We start from the raw sequence: 16,523 nt of genomic DNA, 5'->3' as shown, positions 1-16,523 counted from the left end.
CCGTTCCTGTGGCGTCAACCTACCTCATCTCTCAGCAGGTGCCTGTAGGAAGGGTGTCTCCTCCAGACAACATCACCAGACGACTTGAAGCACTCTGCCCCTTTGGTGTTCATCTCGGAGTTGAATTGAAGCAGTGAATTCTCTTCTTTCTGGGAGTAGCCTGGCATTAGAGAGATCTATTCCAACCCCCTGCCCGTGTTTACATCGGGGTTTGAAGCTGGTTTAGATGAACATCTTTGAGACCCCAAGGCTTAGAGTAAGGAAGTATTTTTAGAGATGCTAGGCTATTCCATTCACAAGGGCGGTGTTAGAGCTGCTTTAACAAATTACTCCAAATCATGTGGCTTAAAACAACAGCAGCTTAGTCTCTCTCGGTTCTGGTGGCCAGAAGTCGACGTGTTGGCAGAGTCAACGTGTAACCCCTTGGGTCTCTACAGGGGAACCGTTCCCTGCCTCTCCCAACTTCCAGCAGCTCCAGATATCCTTTGACTGGGAGATATAGATTCCAGTCTCTGCCTTGTCTTCGCATGGCTTCCCCTGTGTCCGAGTCTCTCAAACCTCCCTCTGCGTTTCTCTTGTAAGGACACTTGTCATTGGATATAGGGCCCGCCCCAAACCCGGGATGATCTCATCTTGAGATCCTTAATTACACCTACAAAAATAATCTCTCTTCCAAATAAGATCCCATTCACAGGTTCCGATGCTCAGGACTTGGGCACTCTTCAACCCACTGCCGATGGACGTATTTCACCGGTGATGGGAGGTGAATGGCTAAAACCTCCCTGGAGCAGTGTTGGCCATATCCTGTTCTGCACTTCTCTGTTCTCTGGGCCCTGGGCCTCCCAACCCCAGCCCAGAAACCCAGGAACCAAGTCTCGTCCCTCCCCGCACCCCTCTGCCCAGTCTCCCGCCTCCAGGCTCTCTCTCCCTTCCAAGCTGAAAATACACTTTTCACCACATGGGCGCTGAGAAGGGAAAAGCATTTTGCCAAGGTTACACATCGAGTTGGCAGAGGCGGGGCTGGGGTTCAGAGTTCCTGCTTCCCAATCCAGCGTCCTCTCTGAAATGGTTACTTTAAAATAGTATCACTGCGGTTATAAAGCACGGGGAGCAGAGCTTTCGAATGAGAACGTTGGGCTTCCTGCACTCCTGGCAGGCTTTCTAGGCTGTTTTCAAAGAAACTTCTCGGCCTGTCAACATTCTCACCAGCCCCTCTTACCTTCCGAGCGTCACAGGCACGACAACGTGCGGGCAGACGCGCTTCTCACAAGCTCCTCAGCCAGTAGCTCTGTCGGCAATTTTTCATGTCTCGTCTCCAAGGCATATGATGGCAGAGACTCTCCGGCAGCTGAGCCGCACGCTAGCTCTGTGAACTGGGCTGTCAATTTTTATTTTAATCCTCCTTTATTCACAGTTTGATTTCATTTAGGATTGGCCTCCCTTCCTGTTCAAATGCCAGGCCTACGGCCCCACACTCCCTGGCACAGCTAGATCGAGTCATCACTACAAAGAAAGAACTCTGCCCCTAGACTCTCGGAGGGGAGTTTGGCTCCCGTGTTAACTCAGTCTTCCTGGGCAGCTCTGAGTCCCGGGGCAACAGTCGGGAGAGAGCAACGAGGGATCCCTTCTTCACTTCCTGTTTCCTGGAACCACACCAGCTTGGAAGTGGTTTCTTTTCTTTTTTCTTCTAATACCCAGTTTGCTTTCCCATGTTCTTGAGGAGTAGGAATACACAGACCACGTTGTAGATCTCCGGAATGGTAGCCCTCGCGAAAAGGTTTTACAAGAGAGATGATGAATATTCTGACTCTGGCCTTTGAGTGCTTATGAAGTCAGAAGATGCATCCTTTGGTAAAAGGAGTCATCTCAGGTGAAACACAAAGGCTCGGAGCTGATCCTTGAGCCAACGCCAAGTAGATATATGGTGTAGAAAACCAGAAAGGATGCCTTGGTGAGCATCCGGGACCGGCAGGAGCCCCATCTCAGCGAGGAAGGGCCTGAGTGCACCTTTCGGGCTGTCCCCTCCGTGAGCACCCCTGAACGTCATTCCCCTTGCAGCCTGTGTTCCCTGATTTGCTTGATGTAAACCCGCTCTACACGCCTGCCTCTTGGTAAAGCTCATTTGCAGTCAGTTTTTGCCGTCCTCATCGTCGTCGTGATTTTCTAAATCAAGAAGATTAAAGCCTAAGGAAAGCAGATGCAAACCTGAGATCAAGTTTGAGCTGACTTGAAAGCCCCCCTTTCAGGAATAGTTAGGGAATAAGGTGAACTAGAACCACAGTGCTCAATGCAGGCCCTAGCCAGCCGAGCAGAGGTCGAATGAGGTTCCAGTCTTCTGCTTCCCAACAGAGGGCCGGGAGCCAGAGTATGCTCCACCTCTGGGTATACTCAGATTTAGATCAGGCGGGTCTATAAAAGGGGGACATGTAGATTCCTGAAGTTTCCCCCACTTCTCAAGCTCAAATATTATCCTCTCAAAGTCTGTCCAGGTTTCCTCACCATATATTCCCAGTCATCAGTTTCTTCTCATGTACAGCCGGGAATGGGACTTTGTACCTTTTCTGAGGCCCGTGGAAATGGCAAAATTGAGGCTCAGAAATGAAGAAATTTGCTAACACTCACACAGTCAGGGTGACTCACAGCCAGGACTCAACACTAGGAATTCCAACTGTATGGCCGGTGTCTTTTCTCTATGTGGGGGAAGATAAGAAAGCATTTTAGGTACACAGAGTCTGAGCTGCCAACATGGCACCCATTTGGGGATACACAACAGGTAATAATGGGTCAAGGTGGAGAGAAAAGTCTAGGCTACTAATGTCAACTTGGAAGTCATTTGCTTGAAAGTTATGAGGCCGATGTGAACGAGGGAAGCAAAAACGTGATGATAAACCCCGAAAAGAATCCCCCAATTTAGGGAGTGAAGGACAAAATGTGAGTAGGCAAAGGACCTAATAGGAGCAGTCAGAGAGGTAGGGAGAAAAACCAGTAAGGGCTAGTGCTGTAGAAACTAGGTTAAGAAGGAGTCATACGAAGAAAAAGGTGGTCAGGAGGGTTTCGTTGAAGATATCAGTTTGCAGGGGATAAGACCCAAGAAGTGTCCGTTGAATTAAATAGCTAGATCTCTTTTCTGAGTTCTATACTTGTATACTTGACATGTTTACTTGACTTCCCAAAAGTACCTCAAGTTGTAGATTCATATGTCCTGAAGTTCTGTCTTCCTCTCTACACTCCAGTCCCCAAATCTGGTGCCCCTCCAACATTCTTATTTCAGTGAATGTGTCTATCATCTATGGGGTTATCCCAAAGTGGCCACTGGTAACAACTTCTTCCTCACCTACTGCATACAATCCAACATCTTCCTAGCTGAAAGGGAGGCTGACAAATTGGCCAGGGTTGGCTTGGACCAGGGCTTGGGAAATATTTTCTGTACAGGGCCAGGTAGTAAATATCTGAGGCTTTGCAGGCCAGATGCTTTCTGTTGCAGCTCCTCTCATCTATCCTTGGAGTATGAAAACAGCCATAGACAGTAAGTAAGTGAATGGGTATGTCTGTGTTCCATCACTCTTTTATTTACACAAGCAGGTGATGGGCTGGATTTGGCCCAGGGGTAGTTTGCCAACCTCTGGCTTAGATGAAACGCAGACTCCTTCTAAGAGGTGGGCACACTGTCATTTCAAACAGTCCTGATTCCATGAGCAAGAAATTAGAGGAGACTGGCTCTCGGTGGGCCATTAACGGTGCCCCTCTCCTGGTCTGCGACACCCACGTCTCAGACATGACAACTGCCCCTCCCGATGGCCGGCAACTACAAACTTTTGGAAGTCTTTGTTGAATTATGGAAGATGTTTTTTTGGTGTTTAATAAAGAGTGCAGTGGAATGTTTTTTCCCCCTAACTATTGCCAGTAGTAGACAGTCACTGATCAGAGACTTTTGGCAAAGGGACTCGCTAATTCTACAAAACACCAAATTATGAAATTTCTAAACTGATGCTCTGGCTCTTGACACTTGATGGAAGGAAGAGTAGGGCTGAAGGAGCTGGAGGCTGGGGGTGGGAGGGGGGGTTGTAAGGCCAGAGCACCTGTGCTGGGGTATATGTTAATTTGTTTGGAAATATTTATCTATGCATACATAGATGGTGCACTTGATGAGTAACTATATTTGTGCTGCACTTACATGCTTTTTCTCTGCCTTTAATGCAATCAGTGCACATTATGGAGGCATGAATATGCAAATGTTGAATAAAGCTTGAATTTTTTAATTAAAAAAGCTAAATCAGGGGAATTATAAGCACCCAATTTAACATTTTTAAATATGAAATGAAATGTTCTCCTTCATTCCCATTCATTGCCATGGATTTTGTTGATATTCAGCATGGAACTTGATTATTTTATGCCTATCTGTTTTTAAAGGAGTTGGCATGGATTTTGGTGAGATCAAGGAGAGTTGGGGGGGGGCTGTCTAAGGAGGGGAAGGGGAAGAGTGAGAGGGAGACGACTGTGTGAAGAATGACTTCTTTCCTGTCCTGCTTGATGTTGCTGGCACATGGCTTGTATATTTTCAAAGAGTATCAGCATATAAATACTCCGTTGGGAATTAAATTTCCAAAAGGAAGCCTTTTCCCCACTCAATCTTCTCTTAATTTAGAAAAAATTACTTTTAAATTGATGTAACACAGCAGCTTATAACAGTTACATTATTCTCCCCCAAGAATAAATGTAGGCTTCTTTCTGTTTCCTTTTCACAGTGGCAAACAAATGCTCTCTCTTCGGGCTTCACCCTTTCTGAGAAGGAAAGGGAACCTCTCTACTGGCTCGGGGTTAGAGTCCACATTGCAATCGGTTGATTATTTATTAAACACTTACTCATGTGGGATTCAGAATAGTCCACAATTCTATTACAGAGACTCATGCCAGGCTCCTTGGCATTTAGAATCTTCCGTGGTCTAAGTAGCCGGGTGATCTTGGCCAAGTGGCTGGTCATGATATCAATAGTCATTATCCTTTCTAATTATGCTGCAGTTTATTCACGGTACTTCTGCCTGTGTGTCCTCATTTAATTTGAAAACTGTCTCTGGGCCTCAGGAGGAGAATGGGTCAGGCCCTTTTTAGGTCCCCTTTGGAGCTACCATTTTTGAGTTCCATAAGGTGTTTAAGTGGGGATGAAAAAAAGAAAGGGCTAGACTAATGACGACTGCCCACGTGTCACCCTAATCGAGATGCTAGTGTGAACGAGTGGTGGGAAAGCTAGTGTGCACTGGTGAAACAGTGTTCAGCCCATGATCACCAGTACATGAACTCTCAGAATTTATAAAGCTTTCCACTTAGGTTTCCTGGTTTGGTCACTTTACAAGAGAAATCCCTCCTGTAGCTTATCTTATTCCTCACATTTTATAGCAGTTCCATCGTCATAGTTCAAGACATGCAGTCTGAAATTCTCTAAAGAATGTGAAATTGTTTGAGGCACCTGGGTGGCTCAGTTGGTGAAGCGTCCGACTCTTGGTTCTGGCTTGGGTCCTGATCTCACAGTTGGTGAGATGGAGCCCTGCATCACACCCTGTACTGGCAGTGGGGAGCCTGCTTAGGATTCTCTCTCTTTCTCTCTCTCTCTCTCTCTGCCCCGTCCCCACTGTGTGCATGTGCTCTCTCTCTCTCTCTCTGTCTCAAAAAACATTAAAAAGAAAAAAAGAGGGGCTCAGTCGGTTAAGTGTCCTACTTCAGCTCAGGTCATGATCTCGCGGTCTGTGAGTTCGAGCCCCGTGTCGGGCTCTGTGCTGACCACTCGGAGCCTGGAGCCTGTTTCAGATTCTGTGTCTCCCTCTCTCTCTGACCCTCCCCCGTTCATGCTCTGTCTCTCTCTGTCTCAAAAATAAATAAACATTAAAAAAGAAAAAAAGAATGTGATATTCTTCAAAGGCTGAGGTCCTTTGTACCACACTGGAGGAAATGAAGTGCTCAGTGAGTAACTGAATGATCTAATGAGTACTGTCTGACATCAAATTTGTAGCTATGACAAGATTTCAATGCATATCTCTTTATTATCTTGTCTTTTTTTTTTTTTTTAGTTTATTTATTTTGAGAAAGAAGAGAGAACCTGCATGCATGAGTGGGGGAGGGACAGAGAGGGAGAGAGAAAGAATCCCAAGCAGGCTCCCCACTGTCAGCATAGAGCCTGAACTCACAAACCGTGAGATCATGACCTGAGCTGAAATCAAGGGTTGGACTCTTAACTGACTGAGCCACCCAGCTGCCCCTATCACACATCATCTTTTCTGATGGAGGTGTATATATATATATTTATATATATATTTATATATATATATATTTTTTAAATGTGTTTAAATAAATGGTTTCTTTTGGAATAATTTCTAGATTTACAGAAAATTTGCAAAGGTCACACAGAGAGTTCCCGTACCCGTCACCCAGTTCTTCCTGATGTTAACATCTTACGTTAACCATCATACATTTGTCAAACCTAAAAAACCACTATTGATACATTACTTCTAACTAAACTCTAGACTTTATTTGGATTTCACCAGTTTTAGGAAAACATTTCTAAGTCTCAGATGTCTGAGTTTGTATATGAGGTCAGCTCAGCTGTTTCAAATTCTGTGAACCTGAGTTTATGGGATCAATGTTATTGGATCACAGAATGCCACATTAGTAAAGAATTTTAGAATCTGCATAGTGCTTACACATTTTTTTTAACATTTTTGTTTATTATTGAGAGACAGAGCATGAGCATGGGAGGGGCAGAGAGAGGGGAGACACAGAATCCGAAGCAAGCTCCAGGCTCCGAGCTGTCAGCACAGAGCCTGATGTGGGGCTCGAACTCACGAACCGTGAGATCATGACCTGAGCCAAAGTCAGACGCTTAACCGGCTGAGCCACCCAGATGCCCCAGTGCCTACACATTTTTATGAAGAAGGCAAATAAGCTCTTTGGGGAAACTAAAATTACACAGGCCCACATAAACTAGTTATACATAGCACGCTCTACCCAATGACTCCAAATGGTGGTCACTTCACCATAGTGCGAAAGAATCCTTGTATACAGGTAATACACTTGTGCCACATAGAAATGAAAAGTTCCTTACGTTGTAACGTGTAGAAAGGTCCCAATTCTCACGGTCTTTTTAATCTACTCGAGGAGGAATTTTGTGGCATGAGCCATTGAAGAACAGACGGGTGGACTTTAAGAAAGGGATACGTTTGAGGTGTATTTCCAGCTTGCAGTGCGTCCGCAGAGAAGTGAGTCATCCCCAAACCATCCGGGTTTCCCGGGGGTAGGCATTTCATTTGGGCTGGCTGTGTGGATATGAGTTAATCCCAGGTACATGTAGGATGGTGTGATCTTACACGTCAACACAGCAAGGAGTGCGGGAAACACTCTGTCGACACGCATAACCGTGAGTCCGTCTACAGCTGATGCCTCTAAGCCATCTTATTGAGGAGCAGGGCGACCAGAATACATTTCGCCCTAGCAGTACAGATGGATACCCGGAAACCGAGCAGATGCATTGTGGCTAATCAGGCAGAGGCGCAGCAGGGTAACTAAAAGCTAGGATTCACATGCCTCCGTGAACCTTAATTAAAGAGCTCGGTGCCTCCTTTTGTTTTATCTGTTGCCAGTGTCTGGTCTCCTCTTGTGATAGTTTTTTGGTTTTTGTTTTTGTAAGTAACTACCCACGTGCTGTGAGAATCTAACGGAGAGACAGCAGAGCGCTATGTCTCTGAACGAGCAGCGTGATGGTCGCGGCTGCCCAAGAGTTAAGGAGATTCTGTTCCTGCAGCTGCAAACCGATGCTCGCAAGAGCCAAGCACAGAGGAGGCAGGAGAGGGTGGGAGGAATCCAGGCTACCTCCGAATTCATCCCGCGCTGTCTTACGCAACAGCCAACAGAAACCAAATGTACTTAAGGGAGAGAGAGCTAAATTATTGAGTAGACTCTTAACAGCAGGCGAGTGGAAAAGACATCTGCAGATTTGTGTTTCACGCCCCAGTAATAAATACAGTGTTGAGAGAAGAAATCTGTCCTGGCAAACGTGTGGGGGTGGGGACAGACTCTGCTAACAGGCTGGCTTTTCCACCTTGATGAGATTTGAGGCAAAGGTTGTTGGCTGGGTGCAGCGTTCTTCCATGTGAGCTGGAGAAGGGAAAGAGGTGGGAAGGAGATACTGGGACTTGTAAATAACTAGGTTTCCTATGGTTGGGAGATTAACCCCATGGCCGTTCCAGAGAAGCCCTGAAGAAGTTGCATCCTGTGGAGAATGTATCTCCATGCAGGGGCTGGATTAAGGGGTCAGCCCTCCAGCTTCTTGAGGCCAAGAACGATCTCCATAAATGTTTCTTGGGCCTCATTTCGTAGATGCCTCTGGCATCTTCCATCCATTGCCGGAAGGCCATGGAAAGAGATATTTCCTACTGGCACTTTGCATGGAAAGATCGATGGGTATCCTTGGAAAGAGCATTGAGTTAGGAGTCCGGAGTCCTGAGCTCTGTTTCCAGTCCACCTTTTAAAGAAGACACTTGTCAAAGGAACTTAACCTCTGTCTGTGTCGATTTCTCAGGACAATCCTATTTCGTGATGACAGAGGCTAAGGATGGGCTAGTCAAACTGCTGTGGGCTGTGTTGCCCCTTTACACCGTCATCATACCTGAACCGAGATAAATCCATATTTTTAGAAAACTATCTCATGCCACCACCCCCTTCCTTTATCCCCAGTGCAATGAACTCCAATTACGGGGATTAGACCAGAGGCATCTAGACATGAAAGTATTCAGATGGTTTGGGCAGTGGGCCTGGGTGTGAAATCACCCCTATTTGAAAAACCCCTAATGCGATGCCCCTTCAGAGCGTTGTGCTCACTCACTTATCACTAAGAGCATACAATTCCAGTGACCAGGGCTCAGTGACCTCGTTCCCGCATCCTGCGGTGCCTGCGTGACCCCAGATCCCCACTCCTATCCCCAGGCCCTCAGACCATCTGGCTTCATATTCTGGATCGTGATATCGACCTCAGGTCTGCCATGTTCGGGTGACCCATTGGTCTCTTCCCAGTATGCTTCTCTGTAGAAGACAATAGCTCCAAAATGGTGATAGAAATGAGTCTTGACATGTGTGGGTTGAAGCCTGGTGTTCAGTCAATTATAATTAGTAAGTTATTAAGTCAGGCCGGAAACAGAAGCATGGGTTGGTCTCATTGTAATCTTGAATCTCACAAGAGGCCAGCAGACACACTGCATGGGAGATTTATGCAGCCCACATTTGGAGAAACCCACCATGCATTTTCTCCTAGTAGAAAAAGACTGGGGAAGAAACCATCATGGCCCCCTTCTCCTAGTGTGGTAACGGATTTTTCTTTAAAGCATGTATCTTTTGAGAGTACAAACTGCTGTATTATCCTTAGCTGAGTTACTTGTAAACCACAGAGTCTGAGGTTCATAAAAGAAACATTGACATTGTAATGAGTGAAGATTGATCAGTTGTAAATTGGACTGGTAGAAGGCACCTTCATTTTCCTTGAAATTAAATCTTGAAACATATAATTCCCCGTTCTTGATTTTTTTTTTTTTTTTTTTGACCTATACTGCAGGCCCGCGTGCAATACAGGGTGGAAAGTATGGATGTAGATTGCTCATTTTGACTGGAGACACTAGTTGACTGGCCTAGAGGCTCTTAGGCTTCTGGAAGCCTTCATTCTGCAGCTTATGTGTTTATTTAGGTTTATTGGGCAAGTTTGGGTTCTGGTTCGTTATATCCCTGCACCCACTATCATTCACGTGTCTCCAGAGGGCCAGTGCTGACAGGTTCTCAATAGAACATCTTGGAGAAGTGCACCCTGTGCGTTCCCATCAGCTCTGGAAGGGGGTTTCTTGCATTGGTTGGGATTTGAGTTCGTCTGGGTGACTCAGCATCGGAGGCTGAATGAGCACGCTGAATTTGCTCCAGGGCATTTTGAGAAGCATTGGGGTTAGAGAGCTGTTACAGCCCTTGCACTTTTTGCCTCTTGTCCTTATGATTCAGCCAGAGACAAAAATCTAACTCCCGTTGGTGGGTGCTATCATCTGGGAAGCTGAGGACAGCCCCATGGAGCGGTCATGGTCCACTGCTGGAGAAGAGTGTAAATGGCAAAGAGAGAAGCTAAAACATGACAGCACATGAGTGCACCCTCAACCAGCTATCTTATCGTTGCACTAACTGGAAATAACCTTTTCAGCAGATGGGCTCGGGGGCATTTTACCTTCACCTCGGTACAGCGTTCCATTTGCAACCATGTCTGTCCGGGTGTCTCTGCTTCCTAATTCATTAGGTGATTTTTTTTTTTTTTTTTTTTGAAGTTGGTCAGTTAGATTTTGGCTGCAAACACTCTGAATCCATGAATAATGTGACCGTCCCCCAGTTTAGGCCTCAGGATGCCATCACGGAACTTGAGACAACATGGAGGTGATGGAGCAAGGAACAGACTCATGATGAGTTACCCTTCACTTCTCCCTCCCTCACCCATCCCACCCAGCTCCCACACGGATGCCTTGGTGTATTGTATTGTATTTATTTTTTAAAGTTTTTATCTACTTTGAGAGAGAGAGAGAGCTTGGGCTCACAAGTGAGCAGGGAAGGGGCAGAGAGAGAGAGAGAGAGAGAGAGAGAGAGAATCCCACGCAGGCTCCACACTGTCAGCAAAGAACTCACAGACCATGAGATCATGACCTGAGCCGAAATCAAGAGTCAGATGCCCAACTGACTGAGCCACCCAGGCACCCCACGTATTCCTTATTTTAAATGCGGCATATTGGCGTTCTGCCAGAAAGGATGAACGTGACCACTGAAATGTGGTAGGAAGGAGCCGACCAGGCCCCAGGCCTCTGACCCCTCTTGCCCTTCCTACTGCCTGTCTTCAGTCCATATCTATGCCTGTCTAACCCCTTCTGACCAGATGCAATGCAGTCTCTTAGGAAATCAAGACCTCCAAGGCTTATGATGTCACTGTATCCTCAGGTTCTTTGGCTTTTTTCTTTCCTGATTCATTGGAAGGCCTTTCCAGCTTATCATCACAGCTGTCTTGAGGCCCCCGCCCCTTTTACAGATAGCTCTGGGATTCAGATTCAGAACTCAGGCAACCATCCTTGGCACCCTGCCTTTGACCCTCTATAGGGACAGCACAGTCCGGAGTTGTTTTATTTTTTTTTTATTTTTTTTTATTTTTTTTATTTTTTTCAACGTCTATTCATTTTTGGGACAGAGAGAGACAGAGCATGAACGGGGGAGGGGCAGAGAGAGAGGGAGACACAGAATCGGAAACAGGCTCCAGGCTCCGAGCCATCAGCCCAGAGCCCGATGCGGGGCTCGAACTCACGGACCGCAAGATCGTGACCTGGCTGAAGTCGGACGCTTAACCGACTGCGCCACCCAGGCGCCCCTCCGGAGTTGTTTTAAACATTCCCTAGGGGCGCCTGGGTGGCGCAGTCGGTTAAGCGTCCGACTTCAGCCAGGTCACGATCTCGCGGTCCGTGAGTTCGAGCCCCGCGTCGGGCTCTGGGCTGATGGCTCGGAGCCTGGAGCCTGTTTCCGATTCTGTGTCTCCCTCTCTCTCTGCCCCTCCCCCGTTCATGCTCTGTCTCTCTCTGTCCCAAAAATAAATAAACGTTGAAAAAAAAAATTAAAAAAAAAAAAAAAACATTCCCTAAAAGCTTTAAGGACAAGCAGACAAAACTGTATGCATCTCTAAAATGGTTTGGAAAGCCCAGGATGGGGCTGATTAAGAGGAACTTGGCCATGGGGAGGTCAAGGTTCTTGGCTTTCCCTTAACTCAGCTGGTCTCTAATATCTATGATGCTTGAGATTACCCTAAATGGTGTGTTAAAACTTCCCCTTACAATAACTACACTATTGCAACTCCCAGGTCTTGTCACACGAGCAGAGTGCCCATTTCTAAACCTTTCCCTTATAAATCTCTCAAATTCAAGGGTCTCTGAAGAGTTTCTGGGTAGTAAACAGAATCTCCTGAATCCAAACAGTAGCAGGTAGGTTAACCAGGAGAGCTCCTTAACTAGTTAGGGCTCTCAGATGGCTGTGAGTTAGCTCTTCATGGCAGAAGCAGTTAAAGCAGAAGCCACTGAGGAGTCTGTGGGGAAGATAAAAGGGTTTAACGGGCATAGATGTCAGGCAGCCTCTTAGATGGCCCCCAGGGACCCCACCTCCTGGTGTTCAGGCCCTTGTGGAATCCCCCCATTTAAGTGCGGGTTGAACCTTATGACTTGCCTCTAATAAATAGAGGACGTAATGGGATATCATGTCTGATATTGTTATGGAACCAGGCTGGATTGCTGGAGGGGAACCACCAAACGACACTCAGAGATCTTGGCGGATCGGGGTTTTATTTCACACCAGCGGGCTCGGAGGAGATCCTTCTGCAGAGGTCTGAGTCCCAAGCACAAGCATGGGGAACAATTTATCATCTGTTACTTCTGCATTCCGCATTAGTAGTAATTTGGTATATGCAGCAAGTGGGGCAGAAAGAAGAACCCGGAAGAGGAATCTCTAAGCTGGGGACTAGAGCTTATGTTAGTCCTGTCGGCCATCTTATGGTGCATAACTTTACTTATTTTCCCAAAAATGCTAGTTTGCAAAAGATGGTGACTTCTGTGTTGTTTGTATTCCCTCTCTTGTGCTCTTCTTTGTTGGATGAAGTCAGCCGCCATATTGTGAGCTGCTGTGTGGAGAGACTCACATTGGAAGGAACAGAGGGAGGCCCCCGGCCAGCAGTTCATGAGGACTGACTCCTGCCAACAATCGCTAGAGTGGACTTGGAGGCAGATTTTTCCCCAGTCCAGCCTTCAGATGACCACAACCTCTGTCCCCACCCCCGGGATTGCAGCTTTTCGGCAACCCTGAGGCAGAAGACCCAGGTAAGCTGCACCCAGATTCCTGACGGTTAGAAACTGTGAGATTATAAACGATGCCGTTCCAAGCCAAGTTTTGATGTCATTTGTTAGGTGGCGGTCGATAACTAATCCAGCATGTTGAATTGTTGACCTCTGGTATCCCTCCCAGACCTGGGATTTTACGAGTTCTCCGGGGTTAAAAAAAAAAAGGAATGAGGCTCAAAGGTATCAACTATATTGATGCCCACGTTGTTCTTTTCTTTCTCCTCTCTTCTTAATAAGCCCAATAAATAGTTGTGCTTATCTGTTGGGATTCATTTTTCCTTGCACTTCAGACTTGTCAGCTAGCTGAAATCTTATTAGGCTGGCCAGAGAAAGTGAACTAATTCAGGCAGGAATCTTCCGGGACTTCTAGGAAGTCCACCAGGAAAAGGAAGATACCATCTGGTTGCTAATGCAGCGTGCTTTGCATGTAAAATACGACAGATCCCAGCTCAAATAAGCACTTCTGAGGTGTCGTTGATTGCTTTCGGTCTCAGCAGCTCTTTCTAATCCAACCTGTTATTTTCACCTTTAGCACCAGGGCCCTTCGGCGCTGGTACCGAACCGTTCCTTCAGTCTTCTGTTTGAGGAGCTGCCATTATTTTCTGCATAGATATATTTGGGACTTAAATGCTATTGGTTCAATAAAAGAACCACGGCGCTTTATTGTGAGTTGAGGAAGCCCGGGCAGGGTTTTGTCCCTGTAGTTCCAAAGATCTATTACTCTGCTGGACCAGCCCACTGAGCTAATGTTTCGTATTAAGATTTCTAGTCTTCATTCCTAGAAACAGAGAGGCAAGTGGCATGCTAACGCTTGATGTTGCTGAAAGAAATAAAAGATGTAGTTTGAAATTTAAAAGGGAAATCTTAGCACAGTGAACCAAATTTCCCTTCTTTTCCCCACCGGGCACATGGGCACACTTGGCAATGATTGAGCAACGGTGTTTTTTAAACCAACAAAATGATCTAGAAGACAGGCCCTAAGGAGTTCAATCGTGTGAAAAAATTGTCTTGTGCTCTGAGCATATCAGGTACCTAGAATACATTAGGAACAACCACAACCGCCTCTAAATAGTGTTCTGATTGTGAATCGTGACCAGCCATTTATCGTAGGAGCCGTTGTTCTCCCGGGATGGGGGTTGAGAGAGAATAAGGAAGTTGTAGGGTTTGCGATGTGTGGGGGGTGCCTTTACCATCTTGTCCCAGTGACCCGGTGTCTTGGGCGGTGTCAGCCACTGAGTGTGTGCTCAGCATGGTAATTCTTGAGTTGCGCTTACTTATGGGTTTCTTTCTGCAACGATTTTCACAAAGCAGTGTATTCTATGTTTTCTATAACGTACCAAAGAAAATACATCTGAGAATATCAATGAGGAAATGGAAACCCAGAGGTTAAATCCTTTTTAAATATCGTGATAAAATGTGTGGAACATAAAATTGACTATCGTGGCTGTCTTCAAGGATGCGATCTAGTGGCCATTACATTCGTGATGTTGTGCAACCATTAACGCCGTCTAGTTTCAGAACTTCTCATCACCCCGAAAGGAAACCCCTTACCTATTAAATAAGCACTGCCTGCCTTCTCTCCACCTCGCTTCTGGTAACCACTAATCTGCTGTCTCTATAGATACTTGCCTATTTTGTGTATTTCACATAAATGGGATTGTATAATATGTGACTTTTGTGTCTGCTTCTCTCAGTATTTCTATCCCTTTTATGTCTTTTATCCATTGGTGGATATACTACATTTGGGCTATCCATTCATCAGTTGATGGACACGGGTTAAATGGTTTTCACATTAATTAACAACATGAACTAAAATTTTAAGTATCTACAACCAATTAATAGATTAATACTACTGTATTAGTAGTAATCGCTTTGACTAAGCTTCAGAAAGGGGCTATGTGTTTTAGCCAACAGATCACAGGAATGGACTCTTTTCTGAAAGCAAGATTCATGGTTCATCTTTATCCTTTAAAATGCTGACAGGCAGGAAAGTATTTGAAAGATGTGATTATCCTGAGAAAACTGATCCACTGAAAGCTGGAGGATATTTTTATGGGTTCTGGCATTGGCAGATTAGAGTTACAATGGGGAAGAGTTGGGCCCACTGGTTGTGGAGAGCTTTCTGGGAGGTTCTGGGAAGGAGGTCCAGGAGCTGTCTCCTGGGTTATGTGTGTATGTGGACGCACTTTCCCTCTGCCTTTTTGGCTAGAGTGTTGTCAATACTCATGAATTATTTCTACCTCAGGCATGCCAACAGTCATCCCCTATCAAAGACCCTCCACGGGTTGGGATTTCTGTCACTCCAGCGTTTCACTGTGACTCCCAGTGTTGCTGCTGCACCTGGCACCGTTGAGCTCAGAGGCTGGGATGGAATGTAGAACAGGAGTCCCCACAGCCACGGAGCCTGGCAGTAGGTCTGAGATGAAGAGTTTGGCTTTGCATGGGCAGAGGCATCTCTAACCCATGCTCACATGACAGCGATGCTATTCTGGTGTGTAATTAGAAACCTTGGTTTGGAAGGGAGTAGGTTTAGAAATTTCTGAGGGTTGGTAGGTGTCACAGACCAGAGGAATGGGGGCACACTTAGTTGCGCAGTTTGCGCAGGTCTGCACTCGTTTGAATCAGCTCAGCCTTGTGTATTCGGAGACTTACATCAGAGCCCCTTTCAAGATAGCTCTCAAACTCGTGTAGTCACATCGGAGGAGAAGAAAACGGCCAACTTCTTAAACTGGGGACATGGGAACATAGGTGTTAGTCATTGCATGATGATCTTTATACCTTCTATAAATGTTATTAAAAGTCATATTATCTCCTGATTTTATTACAAATTCTTAAAATGCTCTACAGAAGCTAAGTGGTTGCAATGAAAATGGATAATAATTGCTTATACTTAAAGAAAAAAAGAGCCCATACCCTTAATGAGATCACTGTGTATACCACACAGCATCTGTTTGGTCTAAATGAGGCTAAATGAGTGATGCTGAATAATAATGTCCTGCGTCCTCCACTGCTGCAGAGCCCAGATGTGGTCTGCCATTTCTGGTATTGGAACTTCTCCCTGGCCCACCTCTGCAGTTACTAGGACAAGATCCTACACTGGTTTATGTCTGCAAGCGAACATTGGATGGGTCAAAGTTGAAGTGATTCATGAACCTTGAGCGTGAGTTATCTACCTGTGCAGGATGGTTCTTGAGAAAAGTTGCCTCGTCTTTCTAGAAGGGTGTTATCATGCTACCTTAGTCATACTAATATGTGGCACATCTTGGAGTAAATGCACGTGATTAAATATGACTCTAAGTGTAAAAGGAAACTAACTTAGAATTTGGAACATGGTTAGTGCTCAACACATGATACTTATTTGAAAGCATCGGCAAAAGTCTATGTCAAGAGGCCTAGAATATTTTCTAGGTGGAAAAGATAGAAACAACTAAGCAATATTCCAGGCTTTTTGGTACAACCTGCAAAGCATTTTCTTTTTTTTTTTTTTTTTAAGTTTATTTATTTATTTATCTTAAGAGAGAGAGAGCAGGGGAGGGACAGAGAGAGAGAGGGAGAGAGAGAGCATCCCAAGCTGACTCCGCATGATGGAGCCCAACA

At 45.7% G+C, this 16,523-nt stretch overlaps 1 protein-coding gene across 2 annotated transcripts in view; it reads left to right on the top strand.

The window, feature by feature from the left end:
* Nucleotides 1-12,961, top strand: part of CDKAL1 (CDK5 regulatory subunit associated protein 1 like 1) — a 715,645-nt gene extending 702,684 nt beyond the window's left edge. The window contains exon 16 of one of the 2 annotated variants that reach the window (XM_045497247.1): nt 12,688-12,961. In XM_045497247.1, the coding sequence (XP_045353203.1) occupies nt 12,688-12,705 (18 nt within the window). In that variant the 3' untranslated portion in view covers nt 12,706-12,961. The remainder of the gene's footprint in view (nt 1-12,687) is intronic. The other variant, XM_045497246.1, reaches the window with a different exon arrangement.
* The last annotated feature ends 3,562 nt before the right edge of the window (nt 12,962-16,523 follow it).

Source organism: Leopardus geoffroyi, chromosome B2, assembly GCF_018350155.1.
Source record: "Leopardus geoffroyi isolate Oge1 chromosome B2, O.geoffroyi_Oge1_pat1.0, whole genome shotgun sequence".
Taxonomy (NCBI): Eukaryota; Metazoa; Chordata; class Mammalia; order Carnivora; family Felidae; genus Leopardus; species Leopardus geoffroyi.
The sequence above is the reverse complement of the archived record's forward strand: the minus strand, read 5'-3'. Positions and strand labels throughout refer to the sequence as shown.